Source organism: Botryllus schlosseri, chromosome 9 (assembly GCF_051294905.1).
Source record: "Botryllus schlosseri isolate E-star chromosome 9, Bs_hap1, whole genome shotgun sequence".
Classification (NCBI taxonomy): Eukaryota; Metazoa; Chordata; class Ascidiacea; order Stolidobranchia; family Styelidae; genus Botryllus; species Botryllus schlosseri.
This window is the reverse complement of record NC_137244.1, coordinates 8,767,301-8,787,044: the sequence shown is the minus strand read 5'-3', so window position 1 is coordinate 8,787,044 and position 19,744 is coordinate 8,767,301. Positions and strand designations below refer to the sequence as shown.

The 19,744-nt window shown below is 40.4% G+C and overlaps 1 protein-coding gene and 1 long non-coding RNA gene across 3 annotated transcripts; both read right to left on the bottom strand.

Annotated features, from left to right (window-relative positions):
* Positions 1 to 1,745: 1,745 nt before the first annotated feature.
* Positions 1,746 to 18,725, bottom strand: LOC145447244 (uncharacterized). 2 transcript variants are annotated; one of them, XM_080325663.1, is made up of 3 exons: positions 18,371 to 18,725; positions 17,156 to 17,290; positions 1,746 to 2,377 (listed from the first exon to the last, which is right to left on the bottom strand). In XM_080325663.1, the coding sequence occupies exons 1-3, from the start codon at positions 18,371 to 18,373 to the stop codon at positions 2,225 to 2,227; spliced, it is 291 nt and encodes a 96-aa protein (XP_080181789.1). In that variant the 5' UTR covers positions 18,374 to 18,725; the 3' UTR covers positions 1,746 to 2,224. The 2 variants fall into 2 exon arrangements, with proteins under 2 accessions (XP_080181789.1, XP_080181788.1); XM_080325662.1 differs by lacking the exon at positions 18,371 to 18,725 and adding an exon at positions 18,252 to 18,332.
* LOC145447245 (uncharacterized) lies at positions 4,549 to 10,146 on the bottom strand. The gene is made up of 2 exons (XR_013917503.1): positions 9,381 to 10,146; positions 4,549 to 9,300 (listed from the first exon to the last, which is right to left on the bottom strand). It is a non-coding gene; the product is annotated as an uncharacterized LOC145447245 (long non-coding RNA).
* Positions 18,726 to 19,744: the final 1,019 nt, after the last annotated feature.

Sequence of the window (19,744 nt, the reverse complement as noted above, 5' to 3'; positions counted from 1 at the left end):
AAATCGTAACACTATAAGTATTATGCATGAAAGATTGACTCTAATAGACTTACTCAGAACTCGAGGAAATTAGCCGTTCAATAGTGACGAATTCATATACGTAGGCTACATTTAGAATTATGAACGAACGGCTTCGGTACTTCGGTCGCGCGGAATAACATAAAGTCCTGATACAGAGCCTGGTAAAGACTCGTACGTCATATCACTCATCTGTACCTCGCCAACGACTATTTTTTCAGTATAACGACCCGACCCTTGCGTTGTCGCGGTGCAGTACAGAGCAAAATTAAAACTTTCTACGCCATGCACTGTAATCGTGATCAAACTAATCGAAGCGGTTGCAATCAATCGCACTTCCTCTCTCGGAAAACTGTCAACATGCACATTGCACAATCACATCAGGGTTTGCATGGAAGTGAAAGATTATACAAAACATTCAATGGAAACACACATGAGTTAAATCGGCCGCTCAACTATCTACCAAATGGTAGCCTATTAAAGAGTTTATTGCATTCAAAATTGTGCGTATAGGTTTCCACAATGGAAATAATGGCGACATGAATGTATCTAGAATTTTATATTAACATTCGGCTGTTGGCAAAACAGTTGCAATGATATGAGTTGCTTCTGCACAGTTTCACCTGGCGTTGCATGCATGTATATGTCATTTCAAATAACTCGGAATCGTGATAATGCGTGTTATGATTTCAGTTCGTTTGCGTCGGCACGTTTCGCATATTAGCCTATAGCGTGTTGCTTCTTCGTCTTCGTCTTCGTTCTGTTATCTTTTTTAAGATTTCTTGTTTCTTCATCATCCTCATTTACCAAATGATATCCAGACCTTTTGCATTATTCGGAGCGGTCTTTAGAAAGTGAGCGCACCACCTTCGTGCATCTATATTTAAAAATGGGCGGGAACGATGGCTAAAAAAAATAACATAAAGTCACAATAATTTGACGTAGTAAGCAAGTACTGAGGGATTGCGGCAGACTGTGGCCGCGAGCCACGTCATTTACGACCGGGAACTGTCTGCAGGCCGGATCCAGCCCGCGGGTTGTGTGTTACCCGTCCCTGGTCAAGCCCAATGTAAAAAGTCCAAACGCAATCGCACAAGCATACATCGCGATTGTAGTGAATTATTTTCGATCACAATCAAAATCAATGGGATGCCTTGATAGGGTTGGGAACCGATTAAATGCGACGTATTCTGTCCAATATAACTCGAATCAGTGATATCCTGACACAATGCCGTGATTTCGTAAAGAAATAAGGCGAATGCCCAAAAATTGCCTACTAATATTACTAAGGAAGAAAGTTTAATTTTTATGTAGGCCTATACACTATGGCGGTGCTTCGACGATAATGATGGTTTGGTACAACGACAACAGCTGAGACTTAATAAGAACATCCTCATACAAATCACCGCAATACAGACTCAACCATTATCCCCTGCGCAACTTGACGAGGGATGAAAACTGACAACTTGCGAAGTGCAATTGGATGTGTGCTTACATGGTGGAACCCGCGTCATACCTTTGAGTCTTTACCGCCTCACAACCGACCATTCTGAGCAATATGATATTTTCCTCGGAACATCATCTGTGCCTGCATTCTTTAAAGTTATATCCCACAAATTATTCTCGCTAACTGCACGTTCTCGCAGGTATAGTAACATCCCAAATTGAATATGCGTATGATACAAGCAGTAAAAACTACGGTGCCAAATGTAAACAATGCGAGTTCATTATGCTTCAAACTGCGGCGTTTTATTTGAATTGAAATGAGCGATAATAGTATACATCGCGGTTCAACTAAGGCGTCACATTTGTAAAAATCCGAAATTGGACTATAGCTTCTAGCTTCAGGAACGTGGTTGTCATGTGGTCCGTCAAAATTGTAGCTCAGGATTGAATAGTATTCAACACACGTTGGTGGTATACACTGGTCAGGATGACACAGCTTCTCTAAATTAATTTTAGAGTCTAATAGAGCGTATCACTGAATGTGAGCAATAACGAAATCGAACAAAAGTGGTAAGGCTGAAAAAGTACGAAGTTAGAAACAATTCCATTAAAACCGTCCGACTAAGTCGCACATTTACCTACAATGTCATTAAAATTTTCCAATTAATTAAAAATTCATGGCGAATAAAAAATTTCTTGTCGTATATATGCAGCAACGTCGATAGCACGTAGGCCATGCATATCGGAAAAAAACTTTGTTTCATTTCTTCTTTTTCCTTCCCTTCTTCCCCTTTTTCCCTCCTTTTTTCCCGCCTCCGCCAGGCCAAGCGAATCCACGCTTTTCTAGACAGTCGGCAGCGTTGTGGCAAATATAATACGCGTTTTCCATAGCAGCGTGACTAAGTATGTCGATCTGCAATGCAGAGCGTTGAGAAATCACAATGGCGATTAGATAGATGATGAAAATCGATAGTTTTAGCTTTTTCGGTGTTACTTACAATGTTGTACTGACGGTAAATGAAAAATGCTCCACAGATTGTGCCAATATTCTAGGTCAGGGGTTCTCAACCTGGGGGGTGCGCCCCCCTTGGGGGGCGCGGGAAGCTCTCATGAGGGGGCGCGAGAAATTGACCACGTCTGTATGAATTCTGACTAAAAATGTGCTTCACAGTCATTCTGAGAAGACGATTGTTAAAAATGAAACTTATTTCGTATTCAAGAAATCTCGCCAAATTCCAACTCCAGCGGTCGCGCTCAACGGAGTATAGGCTGATTTCAACTTCATTTGAGCAAATTTTTGATATTCTTTGAAAATTTGGAGCAATTCCCACGTGTAAGTCATTCATTACTTCATAGCTTTGGCAGTAGCCTAAAGTTCGGTGCGCTATGGGTAGCTGTTGTTAATAATAATTGGCGAACTGCACTGCCTAATACAGATTTAGATACAATATAAGTTGCCCGGTTTCGCCCTCAGTTAAGTTACCCTAAAAACGCAATTATTCAACTCAAAAACTGATAAGATTTAGCATGGCAGTACAGAACGATGCCGTGCCCTCTGTAGTCACTACCAGCATTAGGTGCAACCTACCTACCCAATCTATGTGCATTTTGCATCCCACCTTGAAATAATTTGATGTCCTGTTCAATGTTTTATTTCTATTTTCAAACAAGTTTGGGAAAATTTGTCAGAAATGTTAAAGACTCAAAAACTGGAATGCGGATTCCAACCATATGTAATTATGTATACCAGGGGTCACCAACCCGGTGCCCGTGGGCACCAGGTAGCCCGCGAGGACTAGATGAGTAGCCCGCGAGCCCATTCTAAAAATAGGTGGAATAGCAGCATTTACCAATATTCGTCAGATTATTCCCAGTGAGCTTTTAATTCTATAGATTTATTTATTCAGCTCTTCTTGTTTAAAACACACTAACATGTAACTTACATATATAAACACTTAAAAATATCTCCAATTAGAATTAGTAATATATAGATGTAAACATGTGATAGAATCACCAGAAATTCAAGATACGGCGCATTGCCTATAAAGGCGACATGACGGAATGCCGTCCACAGTCTTCTTGAATTGGTGGGGGGTTCCGTTATGATAGCTCGACGATCAGGACAATGCCAAATTAGTAAACAATATTACTATTCGAAGTCAGATAACCGTGAAGTACTAGCAGATTTTCAATATCTGTATACCCAATACGTATTGCATCTTTTGGCACAGCTTGTTTCTGTTACACTCAACGCAGTTTAATATATCATGTTTCTAACTTTCTGTAATCGTTGCTGCTGTCCGGTATAATGATATCTTGTCATTTCTGGATGCTGATCAGTTGGAGATTGAAATTGTAACACTGCAAAATGACCCCCACCTAAGTCTGCAGCAAACGTTTGGTGCATTGTTGATACGGAAAAGTAGAGTGGTGTATGCGCAGCAGCTATGAAGGTTGCAAGCGTCTATGGTTCAACTTATCGTTGTGAATCAGCCTTTTCGGACATGAACTTCATCAAAAACAAACACAAAACACGATTAGGCCTAATTAATGCACATCTGGTACACTCACTCAGAATTGCAGTGTCGAGTTAAATACCAGAGTACAGCGCACTAGTTGATATCATACAATGCCAGGCTTCCCACTGACTGCTATAGAAACAGATAACATGATGTCCAGTCCTGCCCAGTGCTATGAATATCAAAGCGGAAATTCAGTGTGTTATGGGTAAACGGTGGGAGTAAATGGTGGCCCGCCGCTTCAATCATTACGCAAAAGTAGCCCTCGGCTGCAAAAAGGTTGGTGACCCCTGATGTATACTATTAGATCACGGAAGGGCAACCTGTTGCTGTAGATGGGAATTTGTGCGGCCGTCGACAACTAATTCAATTGGTATGTGTTGGCATCCGTCGACATGCAAATTGAAATTACGAATTCACTCCCAAATTTTTGAGAGATTTTAATTAATCTTGAAATTTTCTTCACACCCGGCGCAATTCAACATAACTTAATTTTTCGATATTTATAGTAGCGCCCTTCTCACTCTGAGCCGGAATCGGAATCGTGTGCTCCTCACGAAAGAAATTTGTTTATGGTACATTTGGGCGATTTTAATATATTTCCACTACCGATACAATCGACAATCGTGATCGGGGGTCAAGAAATAACAGCATGCAACCAAGTGACTTATAACATTTGGCCCACCCGAAGATGCATTATCATTTATACCTTGCCCTAAATTTTCAAAAGCTCTCCCTCAATGAACCCTACTGGTGTATCTGATCACATGGGCTAAGAGAGGATAAATATTTGTTAATAATATGTGATACTACTACTATTAATTACGGAATTCATTCGTGAATCTGAAAAATTCCAGCATCTATTCTTAACATTGCGACTCGCGATTTCGGTACGTACAAAAGGCTTTTGTTAAAAGTATAATAGTCCGGACTCCAGAGTTCACCGGCAATGGATATGGACAGATTAACATAGGTTTTTCGCCTCCAGTTAGTTCATTCCGGCTATTCCCTGGAATGCGGCCTTAGGCTATACATAAGTAATCGAAATGGGCCGAGATTAGCAAAAAGGTTGCCTACCTCTGTATTAGATGATGTGCTCTTTTTGACATGACAAAAAGTGTAGGGGGGGGCAAGGGGGCGCAATATTTTCGACCATCCCCAAGGGAGGCGCATGTCCAAAAAGGTTGAGAACCGCGGTTCTAGGTCTAGTAAGCCATGATGTGTGGAATGTCATATAGGAGGCTGCGTGAGTTTATAAACGCTGACAGTTGATTGATGCTGGTTATTGCTAAGACATCGGTATGGAATGGTGCCGGTTTCTAGACCTAGACCGAATAGGTATGATAGATCTCACTATGCCAACTTAATTAAAGGGCTATCTAAAATGAGATCTTGGCAGTCTTGACGACTGATTTTGCCTCCGATCTTTGACAGTTATGACAGCGAGTTGAGTATTCGAGTGCAGACCATTTCAGTGCATCATACCAGACATGGGGTGATTACTTCAAGAATGTAATCGATTGCGATTACGATTACTTCTGTATCACGCGATTACGATTACGATTGCAGCAAAAACAGGAAGTAGTCGATTACGATTACGCTTACATTGGAAAAGTAATCACGATTACTCACGATTACATTTATTTTGCATCTACGTAAGTAATATTGGAAGACAATATATGGATTGCGCTGAAAATACCTAATGAGATAACAACTTTCTTTAAAAGTGTTGCGTCATTTGCTTCTTACGTCAAAATGTACCTGTTGCCCATTTTTATAGAGGACGATTTATCGCAACGAACGATTTGCATTCTTGCTAGGCCCATAACGGCCGCCCCGAAATTTCCCAATAGAGAGGGGAGCGAGCTCGAAGGGGACTCAAAAGTATTTCGTAAACCAACACCAACATAAACTATATTGAGTATTTTCGAGAGATTTAATTAACTTGAAAATTATCTTTGAAATTCGCGATTTAAATGTCTCTAGATAGTTTGATTTTAAAATGTATACGTCGTCTCCTCAAGAGAAAAAGCATGCACAATTAATAGTAATAAGCATTTGGGTGCCATTCAATACCGCGCCACGACACCCCAAAAGACAGATGCAGTTTCGGCCAACATACGCGACTCCACGAAGTGTGCGAAAGAAAGACCTAGTCGCGTCAGGTGGGTGTGACTAATAGTCCGTTCCTTCCAATCTGAGCCCACAATGAAAATATCACCCGGGCACCCACAGCATTAAAGACATGATAATTTGTTTGTACGTCTCACGCAAGTTTTTCTTTTAGTCTGCTACGTTCGGGCTACTACAATATCTTTTGATTATATAACAGACCGGAGGTCACGAATCAACAACATACACTAAAGTAATTATTACCAGATACCAGATATTATAATTATGAATTACGTGCCCCCGGCTCGACAGGTAAATCTGACCATCGGACGCTTAGAGAGGATTCAAAATGAATAGTAATATAATGCAATTACCAATATTATTGACGAAATTCAATCTTCAACTTAAAAATTGTCTACCCTTTGGGGGCCCAAGACCAACGTTTGGAGAGGGGGACGAATTGCTGTTTTGGTCCTGATTCTAGCTACAACCCACGCCAAAATGGTACAAGCCGATGTCTATGGCAGTAGGTCCAAATGTTGAGTAAACAATGGTGAAATAATGATTGGCGCCCGTTTCAAGTAGAGTCATATGAGAATAAGAGAAAGTGAACATAAAATTCTGCCTTACAGCTAAATGTACTGCAAGCTGCCATTACGAGAAACGGCACAAAACGGCTCGGTTATGTTATATATCAGCAGCTGTTGATTTTTAATGCTTCATGGTGGAAATCGTAAATCTTTGTCCAGTTTACGTACGCACGTACTACATAGGCTTACTACTCGCCAAGCAGCAGCAGTTTGGAACAGTCAAACTGCGTTTAACTATATGCATAAGCAAACATCAATACATAAGTTACTATTTTAAACTATAGGTAGAGTGGTGATTAATTATCCTGGTGCGAAGTAGTAGCGTCTGGAATGTATTGATAACCTGATATACAAGATGGTGGATATTCTTACAATAACACTAATGTACATCAAATATATATTTACTATGTGTGGATACTTCTTGCGCAATGACGAGCAACGCTAATATGCTACTTCTGACGTAATAATGAGCGGTGGGATTTGAAAATCAGACGTTTGTGCTATCACTAACCTTGTATAATATCTCTTCCTTGTTCACGAATGTTCAGTTTATGTCATAGTTCTTGTACAAATAAAAAGTAATCGTTCTTTCACAAAGAAATCGATTAGATATGGGAAGTAGTCGATTACGATTACGATTACTTGAAAATGCTGTAATCGTCGTAATCGATTACGATTACTAATCGTGATTACCCCATGTCTGCATCATACGCAGTAAGAAATACTTTTAAATATACATATATATTCCTTTTATGCAATGTCAAAAAGGAACAGAACTGTTGTACGAAGCTTTCTAACTGCGAGGGGCAACTTGTGATTCCGAATTCACAATTAAAATCAGAATATATACGAGCAAAGCCGCGTGATCGCCAATCGGCTCCATACCACCCAACATCTGCTATCGCTGAGACACAAATGACACGTTTCTCGTGTTCAATAGCGAGGTTCAAAGTGATTTGTTTCTGAAATTTACTTTTGAAAAAGAAAATGAAAAAGTATTTGGTTAAAAAAGGAAGAGCAATTTCGTAACATCTGTCTAACGAAAGTCTATTATTCTGTGGCCGATGTCTCTCGTTGGATTCATTTCGACACTTGAAACGTAAAATCAATTTGATAAGAACACTCGTACACAAGGCACCAATTCTTATTAGCAGTAAAGGATTCTGAAAAAATACCATCGACTCATTTTTTTGCCATTGAGTAATTATTTGTAGAATTTGGTTAGCCGCATTTACTGACAAACGCTCCTCAAGAGAGTCCGCCGAAACGTTTAAAAAGAAATAAATTTGTCAATATGAACAATGAACAAACTGTAGCGATATAAATAAAGTGAAGAGCCAATATTTTAACTAAATCATTATTACTCGCATGTTTGTTTGTTTTTTGGGTATTCATGGTGTTTGTCGACTATACTATGGTCATTTACACCAGGCCGATATTCTTCTTATTTTCCGTAACTGCCGACTTATAGCGCGGCCCACCTCCAGGCTTTTGTAAGACACCGCTGACGCGGATGAGGTGGCGAGGAGGAGCCTAGGTAAACCTCCAACACTTAGGTATCGTAATTCCGAAGTCGACCTCGGTCGGACTCGAACCCGCACCCATTGGTGTTGCAGTCGCGGACCACTGCGCTATCTCGCCACCATTACTCGCATGTCATAATAGGTGATAATGGAATAATTGAATTGATGAAGCATATTACTTGTACCCGGCTACGCGATTTTGTCCAGCCTTAGTCGCGACGTCTCATTAATATCGTTTCCAGGAGAACATGTTTCACCTTGTACTATAGAGAAAGACCTAATTAATCATCGTACGGCAATTCTATCGAATGTAGCGAGCATGTTAACATTAAATTCCATGGTGGCATGTTCTGACGATTCACGAATATTTCCATCAGCCAACGAGTGATCAATAGGGAAGTTTTTGCAACTTTTGTAACTTTTTGTACAGCTTGCGGCAGCTTCCTAAATACTCAGAAGTTATGTAGTTTGATGTTTTTAGCTGTTTGGAGGAATCTCATATTGCAACTTTTAGCAACTTTTCTCCATTTTTCATGCAACTTTTTGCAACTTTTTTCGATTTTTCATGTAACTAAATTTTTACTGGAAACATTCGTCACAATATGCAAATATATCTCTTGATTATTTCACTGGATCGTTCAATTTCGAGGTCTTTTCTGATTTGGCGTACGTTCAGGTTAGACCACCGAAAATTATATTTTCACTGCGTCAGTTTTCTTCAAGCTATTGATTTTGTTGAAGTCGCCAACACTGAGTTTCGCAACAGTGCCTTGGAGGGCGTAGGCAGAAAAAATATTTGGGGGGGGGGCGAAAAATTCGATGACGTAAATGAGCCACTCCCGCTTGAAGAAAAGGAAAAAATAGCCTAATAACGATGGTCTTGGGCCCTTATTGGATGATTAACACAACATTTGGGGTATATATTCAACTGATACATAAAGTGATGTGAACATAGGCGCCGACTTACGAGGTTACGAGATGGCGCAGCCACCTCGTGACCATATTTACGAGGTGGCGGCCACCTCATACAGAATGCTCAAACGCCCAAGTGATTTGTGACCAGTAATTAGTAATAAGGCGAATCGATGCGACCTCGTTAGAGACGTCTTCGATACGCGCGTGTGCCAGGTTTCGGTTTCGGGGGTCGAACTTCCCTATTTGAAACGCGAAACCCCGTCATTTTGAAATGATCATTCTAACTCTAATATTCAGTTGCAATTCAATAATTGTGTAATCAGTGTTCCGCGCGGCGGATTTGCGAGAAACTTGTTGTCAATTAGCGAGAAGAATCTGTGATGATCTCCCGCTGAGATGGTCGCGAAATTAGGTCATTCATTCCCGTGCGCGTGGCAATCGTAGCTAGCCTGATTTATCGCGTCTCGATCAAGCCTGGTCCCGCAGGCTTCAACAAGCGCATCTGCAATAGGCCCAGTTCACACTATATCATCGCTTAACTGTGCAATCGAATCTGCATTGGCGGCGTAACTATCGCGTCTCGGGCCTAGCATGCTTTGGCTCCTATCTCTCGCTGGTTTCGAAACAATGCGGTCGAGTTTACGCTAAGTAGTCATTGTTTTATGTCATTATAGAAATTAAACATGGAACGGCAACGACCGATTTTGCAGCTTCGTTTCGCTTCGCCGAGGCTGGAGTGGGGAATTGTTTTGCTGAAGCGACTGTAGGATTTCTGGCAATCCAAAAGCTATCTTCCCGAGCGCAGAAATTATTGAATCTGGTCTTGATCGAAAGCTACTGTTGCACCGATTCCGAAAATATAAATTAAAATAATGATCAGGCGCTGATCCGCCTAGAATCCGTCCTCCAATCTGAAATATCGGCATTGTTCGAACAATCGGAGAGTCGCAATGGGTCATTGTCATGGCCATTGTGTGGCGGTTACCCGATTGTTCAGAACAATGCCGATATTTCAGACTTGGAGGACGGATTGTAGGTGGATCAGTGCCTGATCATTATTTTAATTTATATTTTCGGAATCGGTGCAACAGTAGCTTTCGATCGAGACCAGATTCAATAATTTCTGCGCTCGGGAAGATAGCTTTTGGATTGCGAGAAATCCTACAGTCGCTTAAGCAAAACAATTCCACACTCCAGCCTCGGCGAAGCGGAACGAGGCTGCAAAATCGGTCGTTGCCGTTCCATGTTTAATTTCTATAATGTCATATTGATTAGAAAGCGACATCGCGAAACTGAATAACATCGAATCGCTGCAAACAGACTTTAACGTGCGAAATTGATTCCCGCTAATACTTGAACGTAACGACCAGATGTGTATCATGTCTCGAGTTCTGAAATACGACAAAGGTTTGAAATCGGTGCAGTTAAGTTCGGACATTTTGATTTGCGAAAACTGTAGTCGAGACTGCGTAATACGCGCGCGTATTTAATTGTTCACCAGAGATCAGTGACTCGCTTAATTGACTGCACTCCCGGACTCTTTGGCAAGCGTATCATACGCCTAAAATCGTCGATACGAAGAGATTATATGATCGCCATTTACACATGTACTTGACCCGAATTGAATTGATGCTATATTGGTAAATTTGAAAAAAATCCAAATCCCCCTAATTTTTCGACTGGTTACGCGCCTAGCATGTGCTGCGAAGCACCATTCTAGATCTCCTCTGCCGACCAGATGCCCAAATATACGTTCTGCTTTTCTGAAATCTAAATTATGTGCACCCATATTCGTTTACAAAACCATTCATGAGCTATAGCTAGCTTCGTGATAGGTAATCGGAGCGCGAAATTGGAGGGTGTGTTGGTGTGTACCTGTAAATCTGAATTCATTTCTGCGCCGATTCGTTTCTCTAACAAGGCTTTGCCAGTAGCATTAATCGGGAAATGCAGCAATACAGCTTAGACACCGATATAATGAGAAAACAATTGTCGCTACGAAAGCTACTCAATACGGTGTCACACTCAAAATCTATTCGTGGCGATACTGATTAGATTACACGCTTTCTCATTTGCCATCATCCATATTTCTTGTTATCTACTTGATACATTCGTACTCCAAAATTGTCGCACAAAGTCATTTTTCAGTGTTCCTTTCATTATTAACGTGATGCATAACAAGATTATGGGTGGCACAAATTCTGATTTTATTCGATTCGTTTGAACAGGGAACCTTTTACATTCCGATAAACTTGATTGCTTGATGTACTCGTATCGAGAACAACATTATCGAATATTAAACTATTAGGCATTAGATAGATAGTGGATTTCTATTGGTAAGATCGCGGCATGCGTCCGGAAGTGGAATTAATTCTAGCCTAGGGGGTGGCCAACCCGCGGCCGTAGAACGAAATTGTGCGGCCGTCAACACGTATTTCAATTGGTATGCGTTGGCGGCCGTCGACATGCAGATTGAATTTACGGATTGACCGATGTACTCCCGAAATGCTTCGCGAACTTAAATCGGGAAATGCACCGATGTTTTAATCATCAAACAATTGCCGCGATGCGAGTTGGTCAACGCGAAGCAAGAAACCGCAAGAGACAATTACTGATTGGCTGCGCGATTTCGCGTTTGTAATCATCATTATTGTCTGCTTAAGTATTCGAGAATTGTCGTGTGTTACTTGCAAGGCCAGTGCGTAGTGTATTTCGTTAGTCACACTGGGCATTGTGCGTGAATAACATTGATGCAACTGCAGATTCCGTCGAACGGACTGGTAGCGCAGGCCGCAGTTACACTTCAAATGATCGTACCGTTTTAAGATTCCATTCAATAACTCGACTGCATGATTTGATATTAATGAGTGCATGGCCGATATTAAAACGTCACGCGGATGGTTTAACTCTGCATGTACACCAGCGGCATGCAGTAAAGTGCGTTTTCGTGCGACGATGACGTCATCGATATGGAACAGTTATGACGTCACTAGACTTTTCCATCTCGTAAAAATATAAAAGTCGGCGCCTATGGATGTGATAATATAACGATTGTGGAAAACTCGGGTGACAACAATTTCGCGCGAAGCGCGAAAATTTTTCATGGTTAGTGAATGAAATTGCTTCATTATATTGTTACTTGCATATTGCAAATTCGTTTTCATTATCAGATTTACCGGTAGGGCTGATAGAAGTGGTGTCATCAGACATTCAGGGAACACACTTGCACTATGTCCATGCCATACGGCAAGACTATTTAGAGCAATCGTTCTCAACCGGGGGTCCGCAAAGCGTTTTTAAGGGGTCCGCGAGACCTCCAAATTTGCAAAATGGTTAATAACCTAATTTTTAGTTTGTTTTAAATCAGAGAAATCACGAAGCACTTTCGCTTCATAACTGCTAAAACTTCAGGACTCACATAAGCAGAGAATGGCGGTCTGATATGAAATATTCCACTGTGCAAAGTCATTTCAATTGCCTAATTGCCAATAGCCTATCCATACGAACATATTGCTGTTTAGGGATGTTTTGTGTTGGGTTTGGAAAAAATTGTTTGCAGCGATCCCTTTTCTCCTATGATATACACGACCGCTATTCCAGAATAATTTCACGATGAGCTGCTAGATCAGTGGTTCTTAACCTGGGGGTAATTACCCCCAAAGGGGTAATTTACCATTTTTGGGGGGGTAATAGACATTTTTTTAAACTTGTAACGCTGCACTGAAATATTTTGAAACGTAAATATGAATGTAGGCTAATTATATTTCAGCGCGCTTGTATATATTTTGTTTCACTTAACACACCATGCCTGCTGTGATATCATATTAACCACTAGTGATAATGAATAACAGAATCGAATGTAGTTTAGTATAGTGCTAGGTAAGTCCAATTTATTTTGCAGTAGTTGGGACCATATATTGTTACGCATGCTGACAAATTGAAAGACAACGAGGGTCGTCTAAGTTCAGCTTTACACCTATAATGCAGTAACGATATCATAGAAATAGAGTTATCAGTATTGAAAAGTGTAGTGGTCTAGTCTAGTCGAAGAAATTAAGTCTAACATCATCACAATGCCTTCGAAGAAACGAGGCAAGATATTTGAACCTTTTGGGTTCGCCTTCAAAATGAATAACCTATCTTCGTCATCATGGGATTGAACTTTCTGATTGAATTTCATTAAAGTTATTGCCGTGAAATAGGATTTTCTGCAATGGTATCTATCAAAACGAAATATCGAAATAAGTTTGCGATCGACAATTACAGGAGATGATGTCTATTATGCTCTCCTTTGTCTATATGTGACCACCGGATAACGCAAAGACAGCCTCAGCCTTACCATTGACATGATATTTGCAACAGGCATTTCAGTGTACATTATGACGTCACGTTATGATGTAATATTATGATGACGTCACGTTATTTCTTGAAAAGGGGTAATTGCATCCCATCATTTTCTTCTTGGGGGTAACGATACGAAAAAGGTTAAGAACCACTGTGCTAGATAGAAATGACTCGGCTGGAGATTTTATTGGTCCATGTATGTTGCCATCATAGCCAAAGGTGTCGTCGGAAGCGTTACGCGTTATTATTACATTCGTCACCACCTATCTTTGTGGGAATGGATTTTAGGCACCAGTTCATATCAAATCGACGACGCGGATTTTCAAGACATGACCCCGCATTTCAAGAAATGCAGCTACAGAATTCGCTTTGAAATAATGAAAGGTTTTCACGATTTCTACATAAATAGTATGATGTTATTTTCAAGAAAGGTTATTTTGCTGTTTTTGTCACTAGCCTACAGTTAATAATTGCACAGGACAGATGAAGGTTGCATGACAATAGATGCAAATTTGAAATAAGAATTGAGGGTCCGCGCGGGTACGTGAAGGGGTCCGCTAAGACAAAAAAAGGCTGAGAACCACTGATTTAAAGTTTATATAGGGTGGGCGCCGGACGGGACAGTTGTCAGTAATTGCTGTTACTTCATGACTTGCGAAGAAAGCTGTCACCACTCAAGAGATCACTCACACTTAAAGTCGTAGCAAGAATTACAGTTTTTTTTTTATAGGGGGTGGGGGTTATGAGTTGAGGGGAGCTCCCCCGGGGGAACACTTCGCAGAACCATACATCCTGCTATGGGAAATTTCATCACTGCCCTTTATCCATACGGACGCAGACACACACATATACACACACATACCCTATGGAAGCTTCCAGTTTCCAACTATAGCTTGTATTAGGTGATCGTTTCACGGACGAGCCCAAATCGCTGACATTGAGTGATGAACAACTAGTGTGAATTTCAGACCTAGTCACGCGAGCGTAAAATACTTTTGAATAGATGAAAGATTTTGATGAATAATATTGGTGCGAGTAGCCTATATGAGCAAGTGGATTCCAGTCTTACTTATCGTCGAAGCACGGGTTATTTAGCAACCTCTGGTAAAGATTGACGCTACTTTAAACATTGAAATTGCTGATACATACCAGACCAAATTAAAAAACTCCTTTGATCAGACTCGCACGATTTCAAATTAGCACTTTCTAACGGGAGGTGCCGATATTTTCCTGTGCCAGTCGCATTTATGTCGGAGGTATCTGATTGCAGGGACATGATCATTAGGCGCCAGCCTATATCGTAGGCTTTGGAATACATGCGTCGGTTTTATGGCCGTCAATCATTTTGGGAGCGCACTTTGCGGAGTCGCATGTAGCCTACTTTAGATGTCTTCGTGTGTTCCGGTACGAAAATTGCCGGAACTAACAGCAGTCACCAACCCCCATACTGAACTGACACCCCTAGACTCAATCAACCCAACGACCTCGGGCTACTCTCGTGTATCTACTGTTACCGTTGTATTCTCATAATTGAGAATGCAGCTAAATTAAATTATGAGTATTTGCGGAAGAATTGTTTTCGGGATACCGATTATATAATCAAGACGTGTATGGACAGTAAATCGCGCGAAGCGCGAAGAAAATTTCTCGGTTGCATTCACCTTCCCAAAAATGGTGTTATATTTATTTGTTTCACGAAAAGTTTCCAAAAATTTGGGGGTAGCGATCGCCCCGTTCGCCCCTCTCTGGCTACGCCAGTGCTTTGGATACGGATCGATTCGAGTATCTCATACCCTAATAATTTCAAGGAACTATTGTCCATCAAATGCAACTTTTAAGTGCAACTTTCATGAAAAATAAATGCAACTTTTGCGAAAAAAAGTTTAACCTTCCACGGATTTCACTGCAACAAAAACTTGCCCTAGTAATCAGTTGTAATCCCAAAAATCCACACGTAGTCGGTAGTCGTAGTCAGGCTAGGCACAGTGATTTGAGTAAGCCTACTCGAATCTGAATCTAGTATTCATTTTAATGATTCGATTCTAGCATTTGGGAATGATTTTATCGGATATAGAAGTTATACGCTGCTTGCCACTATGAGGAACTTTATCAACAAGAATTACAGTTTCGATACTTTTTTCCACTAAGTAAGGCTGTAACCTCGATTGGTTACAGCATACGAAACATGTAGTGCAAAGCTTCGAAAGTTTGTGGAAGTTACATTTCTGTGAAGTCGCGATCTGCCCAGACCATTGTCACAATGCGCAATCAACTTCAGCATGGTCAAAAAGATCATTTAATCTTTAATATGATGTCGCACTGACATAATAATATTTGTGGTGGAATAAAGGGTACATGTTTGAACTTTCCACCTCATTCATACTGTGACTAATTGTTGCGTGTAAGTGAAATTGAGCTACCATTTGCATTGACTGCGCACGGAGCCCATTGATTATATCCATTCCAATACTAGCAAAAAATCTCAGCAACTCAAACTCGCAGTTAGGATGACATTCGTACGTTAAATTGAAGCTGTTCTAATCACCCGTCTGTATTACAATGGTACTTCTACTTTCATACCGAGAGATGGAAGTTCTCCAGCCTCCAAGTTTAAAACTTTGGTCAGACCACCCGATCAGTTGTGGTAGCAAGGAGATTTGTAACCATAATTGGCGGAAGCGAGTGGCGTAATGTTTACATGCCGATGGTGGGTTCGCACCCCGCTTGTATGCTTATTATCTTCTAAGCGTAAGAGGTTTAACTGGGTTCCTCATCTTCAAAAGCGCAAAGTGAGAAAAGTGAGTCGAACTTGAAGTGAGCATCCCGAATTGTATGAACTAATGGATTTTTAAAACTCGCAACCCGACCTAGAACTAGAAAAGCGCACTTCTCAAAACCCGCAACAAGAACAAGAACTAGAACGAACGACATTTAAAAAAGCTTAATTACAACTAGCTAAAACACAAACTAACTAATAATTGTTAATACGAATTTCTGAACTGCAAATGAGCTACGAAATATTGGAGATATAATTAGCATTTCAAAGGGACAGGGTTTTGAGTATGAAATGGGAGTGGTCTCACCCACATAACAGAACACCAGTATCACGATTCACGCCAAAAGACGGCGCGTGTTATTAGTTGCTATACAACTATTTTTAATGCGAAACTGGAACTAGAACTTTACACAAAAACCGGTAGTTAGTTGACCTTCAACTTGATAGATTGGTATAGTTTGTACGGGTCAGTTAGCCGAGCTTGAAGTCGTCAGCAAAGCAAATATGATAGACGGGTTCAAGGGCCAAAGAGAGAGAGAGAGAGAGAGAGAGAGAGAGAGAGCATAAAAAGACGTCAGTTATACGAAATGAATGAATTTTACGATTGCAAAATCCGTCTCGCGGACTCGTAATGCACATGAGCGTTCCAGGCGATGCGCATCACTGTTGTAATAGGGATGATAACAACGATAGATATTATAGATACTATGTAGGTAATAAATATCTGCAGAGGCTTGATTACCAGCTATTATCACCATTGACATGCATCCAACTTCAGATCACGAATGATAGTGAGTTGGTCATGAAATCGCCAATTACACCAATAGGCTACAGACAATTGTAATGCACTGTGTGCATACCAATATAATTCGTAAACACAAGCGGTTATGAGTGTTAAAAATATGAGCCAACCTCAACTGGTCCCGTATTTGTCAATGGCGAGAGACTGCTGGCCTTGCCAGATCCTGACTTTTTTTTCTTTTTCGAGCCAGCTTTACCTTTACCGGGCCCTTTTGACTTCCCGCTTTTCGACGCTTTGCGCTTGGGCTGAAAAAGGTTTATATATATTCATTGTAATGAGCCGTTAGTAATAAATCACTTTTAGTTAACTCGCACTTAGAAGAGGTATACTTGATGAAGTTGTTTAACTTTATAGCCCACTTATATTCGCGGGCAAATAAATAATTATACTCATTAATCCAAGTCATCGGCTCCATAAGTACCACTTGAAACTATACAGCATACAAGCATAACAGTGGATTTCAAGGTATGAATATAACAAACAATGGGGTTATTATTTTGGAAATTGTTATGTTTGCGACCTTTCCGCGGACCGCGGATCAATGATTTAACTAGCATAGGGCTTCTTGTAATGTAAAACTACAGGAATTATTTAGTACATAATCTTCTATCTGGAGACATCGATATGATTTCAAAACTTTCGGCCCCCATTGTGCGATTGGAATGATACAAATGGCGATACGTTTTCAACAATACAACACAGACAAAAGACATCTTGACACAATAGTTAGGACAGGCGAGAAGCCCAGCCCTATGACTTTACAACGTCGCCCCCTTTGAACTGAAGCGAAATATCTAAAACAGTCGAAAAGTAACGTTCTTAGTAAAAACTTCCTTATAGTTGTTTATTGGATTTAAAAGCAGAAATCCTATGTGTTGGAGGTTTTTGTGGGCCTCATAGCACCATCCAATCCGCGTAAGCGATTTCTTACAAAAGCCTAGAACGAAGTTGAGTCGTGCTATAGGCCTAAATCGGCAGCTTATAGGAATCATAAAATAATAATATACCCGCCGGGTCCGAAATGACTACAGATGTCGAAACACAATGATTACAACAACCACGATCCACAAAGGCACGCCATTCAAGTTCGTTACATGAAATATTACCCAAGTCGTAATTGTAATTAATTCAACTAACAGTGAATCCAGTCTAATTTCGAGTTCCTTTCTAACGAGATTAAATAAGCTCCTAGACGTCTGTCCTCACCCGCTCTGGAGATTTACAATCCATACGACAATGCCTCCACTACCAGATTTTACCACAGCAATGAGCTGAGTTACAGATAGCATGATAATATGACATTCGCGTTATTAATATTTGCTTACCATTTTCTGTGGTCTTTGTGCACAAAAGGAATCAATGTGTAATCAGAGTTTTATCATATCCGTCTGTTTTATGTTGATAAGTCGCCTTAATAAGTTCACACGTCGTAAATTCCAAATGGTTCGACCAGTCCGCTGCCTTTGTGAACAAAGCACATACAATCAAAGTAAACATAGGCTTCAAGTCTGTAACAAAGTACATAGTTACTAAAATGTTAAGCTTGCCATCGCGATTCAACGATTTCAGAGGTTGAATAGAACCTTCGCAGTTATATTATGGATAAAAATGATGCAGTAAAACACGATTTATCGATATTTAGCGTATGCTGAAAATCATGTCTCTACTAAACTAATATTTTCAACTACAGTCAGAGATCAACAACGTAATGTTGGCAACAAGCGATAAATTCAACATTAAATTCACTTTACGCATATATATATGGCGATTTATACAGAACATAGCATGTATTACATCTGTCCCTCACACTAACGGAGCCAAAATCAATTTTGCATGTCGATTAATATCGGGTTGACAAAACCCCTGATCTCATTCCGTTTACGCGATGACAGAGCGCTGCTATTGTCAGTGAATAATCACGGATTGTTATCTGTTTAACGAACAATGACAAGAGTCACGGCACAGAGCCCACAGTTGACTATTAGTGCGAAGCCTCAATATTTAACACTAAATTGAATCATAGTCCGTTACGCTGTGATTTTAACACCTTACGGAATCCTCACTTTCCAATGTACACGGCGGGCTGGACAGCCGTATACTTGTTTGTTTATTATTTGTTTACGGGCGCTGGTAGTAAATTACAGGGTCATAAATCAATTCATCGAATACCCCATAGGTGAAAAATATATCAATGCTGAAGCTATTAAGGATAAGAGCTGAGTATGCACAATTAACGAGAAATGTTGATACACAAAAGTATTTCGAACCAATATGTTAAATAAGTTTCAATTACCACAAAGAACTGGATTGCATGAACGCAAAATTGTCAATTTATTTCAATATTTAAATTTCACTGTTATAATTCCACAGTGGCACTTGCATGTCCACCACTTCTTAAGTTGGGGGGGCGAGCTCGAAGGGGGCTTAAAATTATTTCGTGAATTAGCATAAATTATTGAGTATTTTTTGAAAATTGATGCAATAATGCGATTTGAAGTAGCCATGTATCTTGATTATTGGGTACTCTCACTACTCTTCCCACAAGAAAAAATATGCAAGATTTATAGAAATGGGCATATAAGTGTTGGCCATTACCGCGCCACGACGCACCAAGACATATAAAGTTTGAGGCCATGCAAAATGCGACTCCAAGTATTGTGCCAGAACGATCGGCAGCGAGAAAACCTTGGCCGTAAAGG

Excerpts from the sequence above, each read along its gene's own strand:
- LOC145447244 (XM_080325662.1), bottom strand. The coding sequence starts at position 18,275 with ATGGATTGTAAATCTCCAGAGCGG. Across the intron at positions 17,291-18,251 it reads ATTGTAAATCTCCAGAGCGG|CCCAAGCGCAAAGCGTCGAA; the intron begins GTGAGGACAGAC and ends AACCTTTTTCAG. Across the intron at positions 2,378-17,155 it reads CAAATACGGGACCAGTTGAG|ATCGACATACTTAGTCACGC; the intron begins GTTGGCTCATAT and ends TCTGCATTGCAG.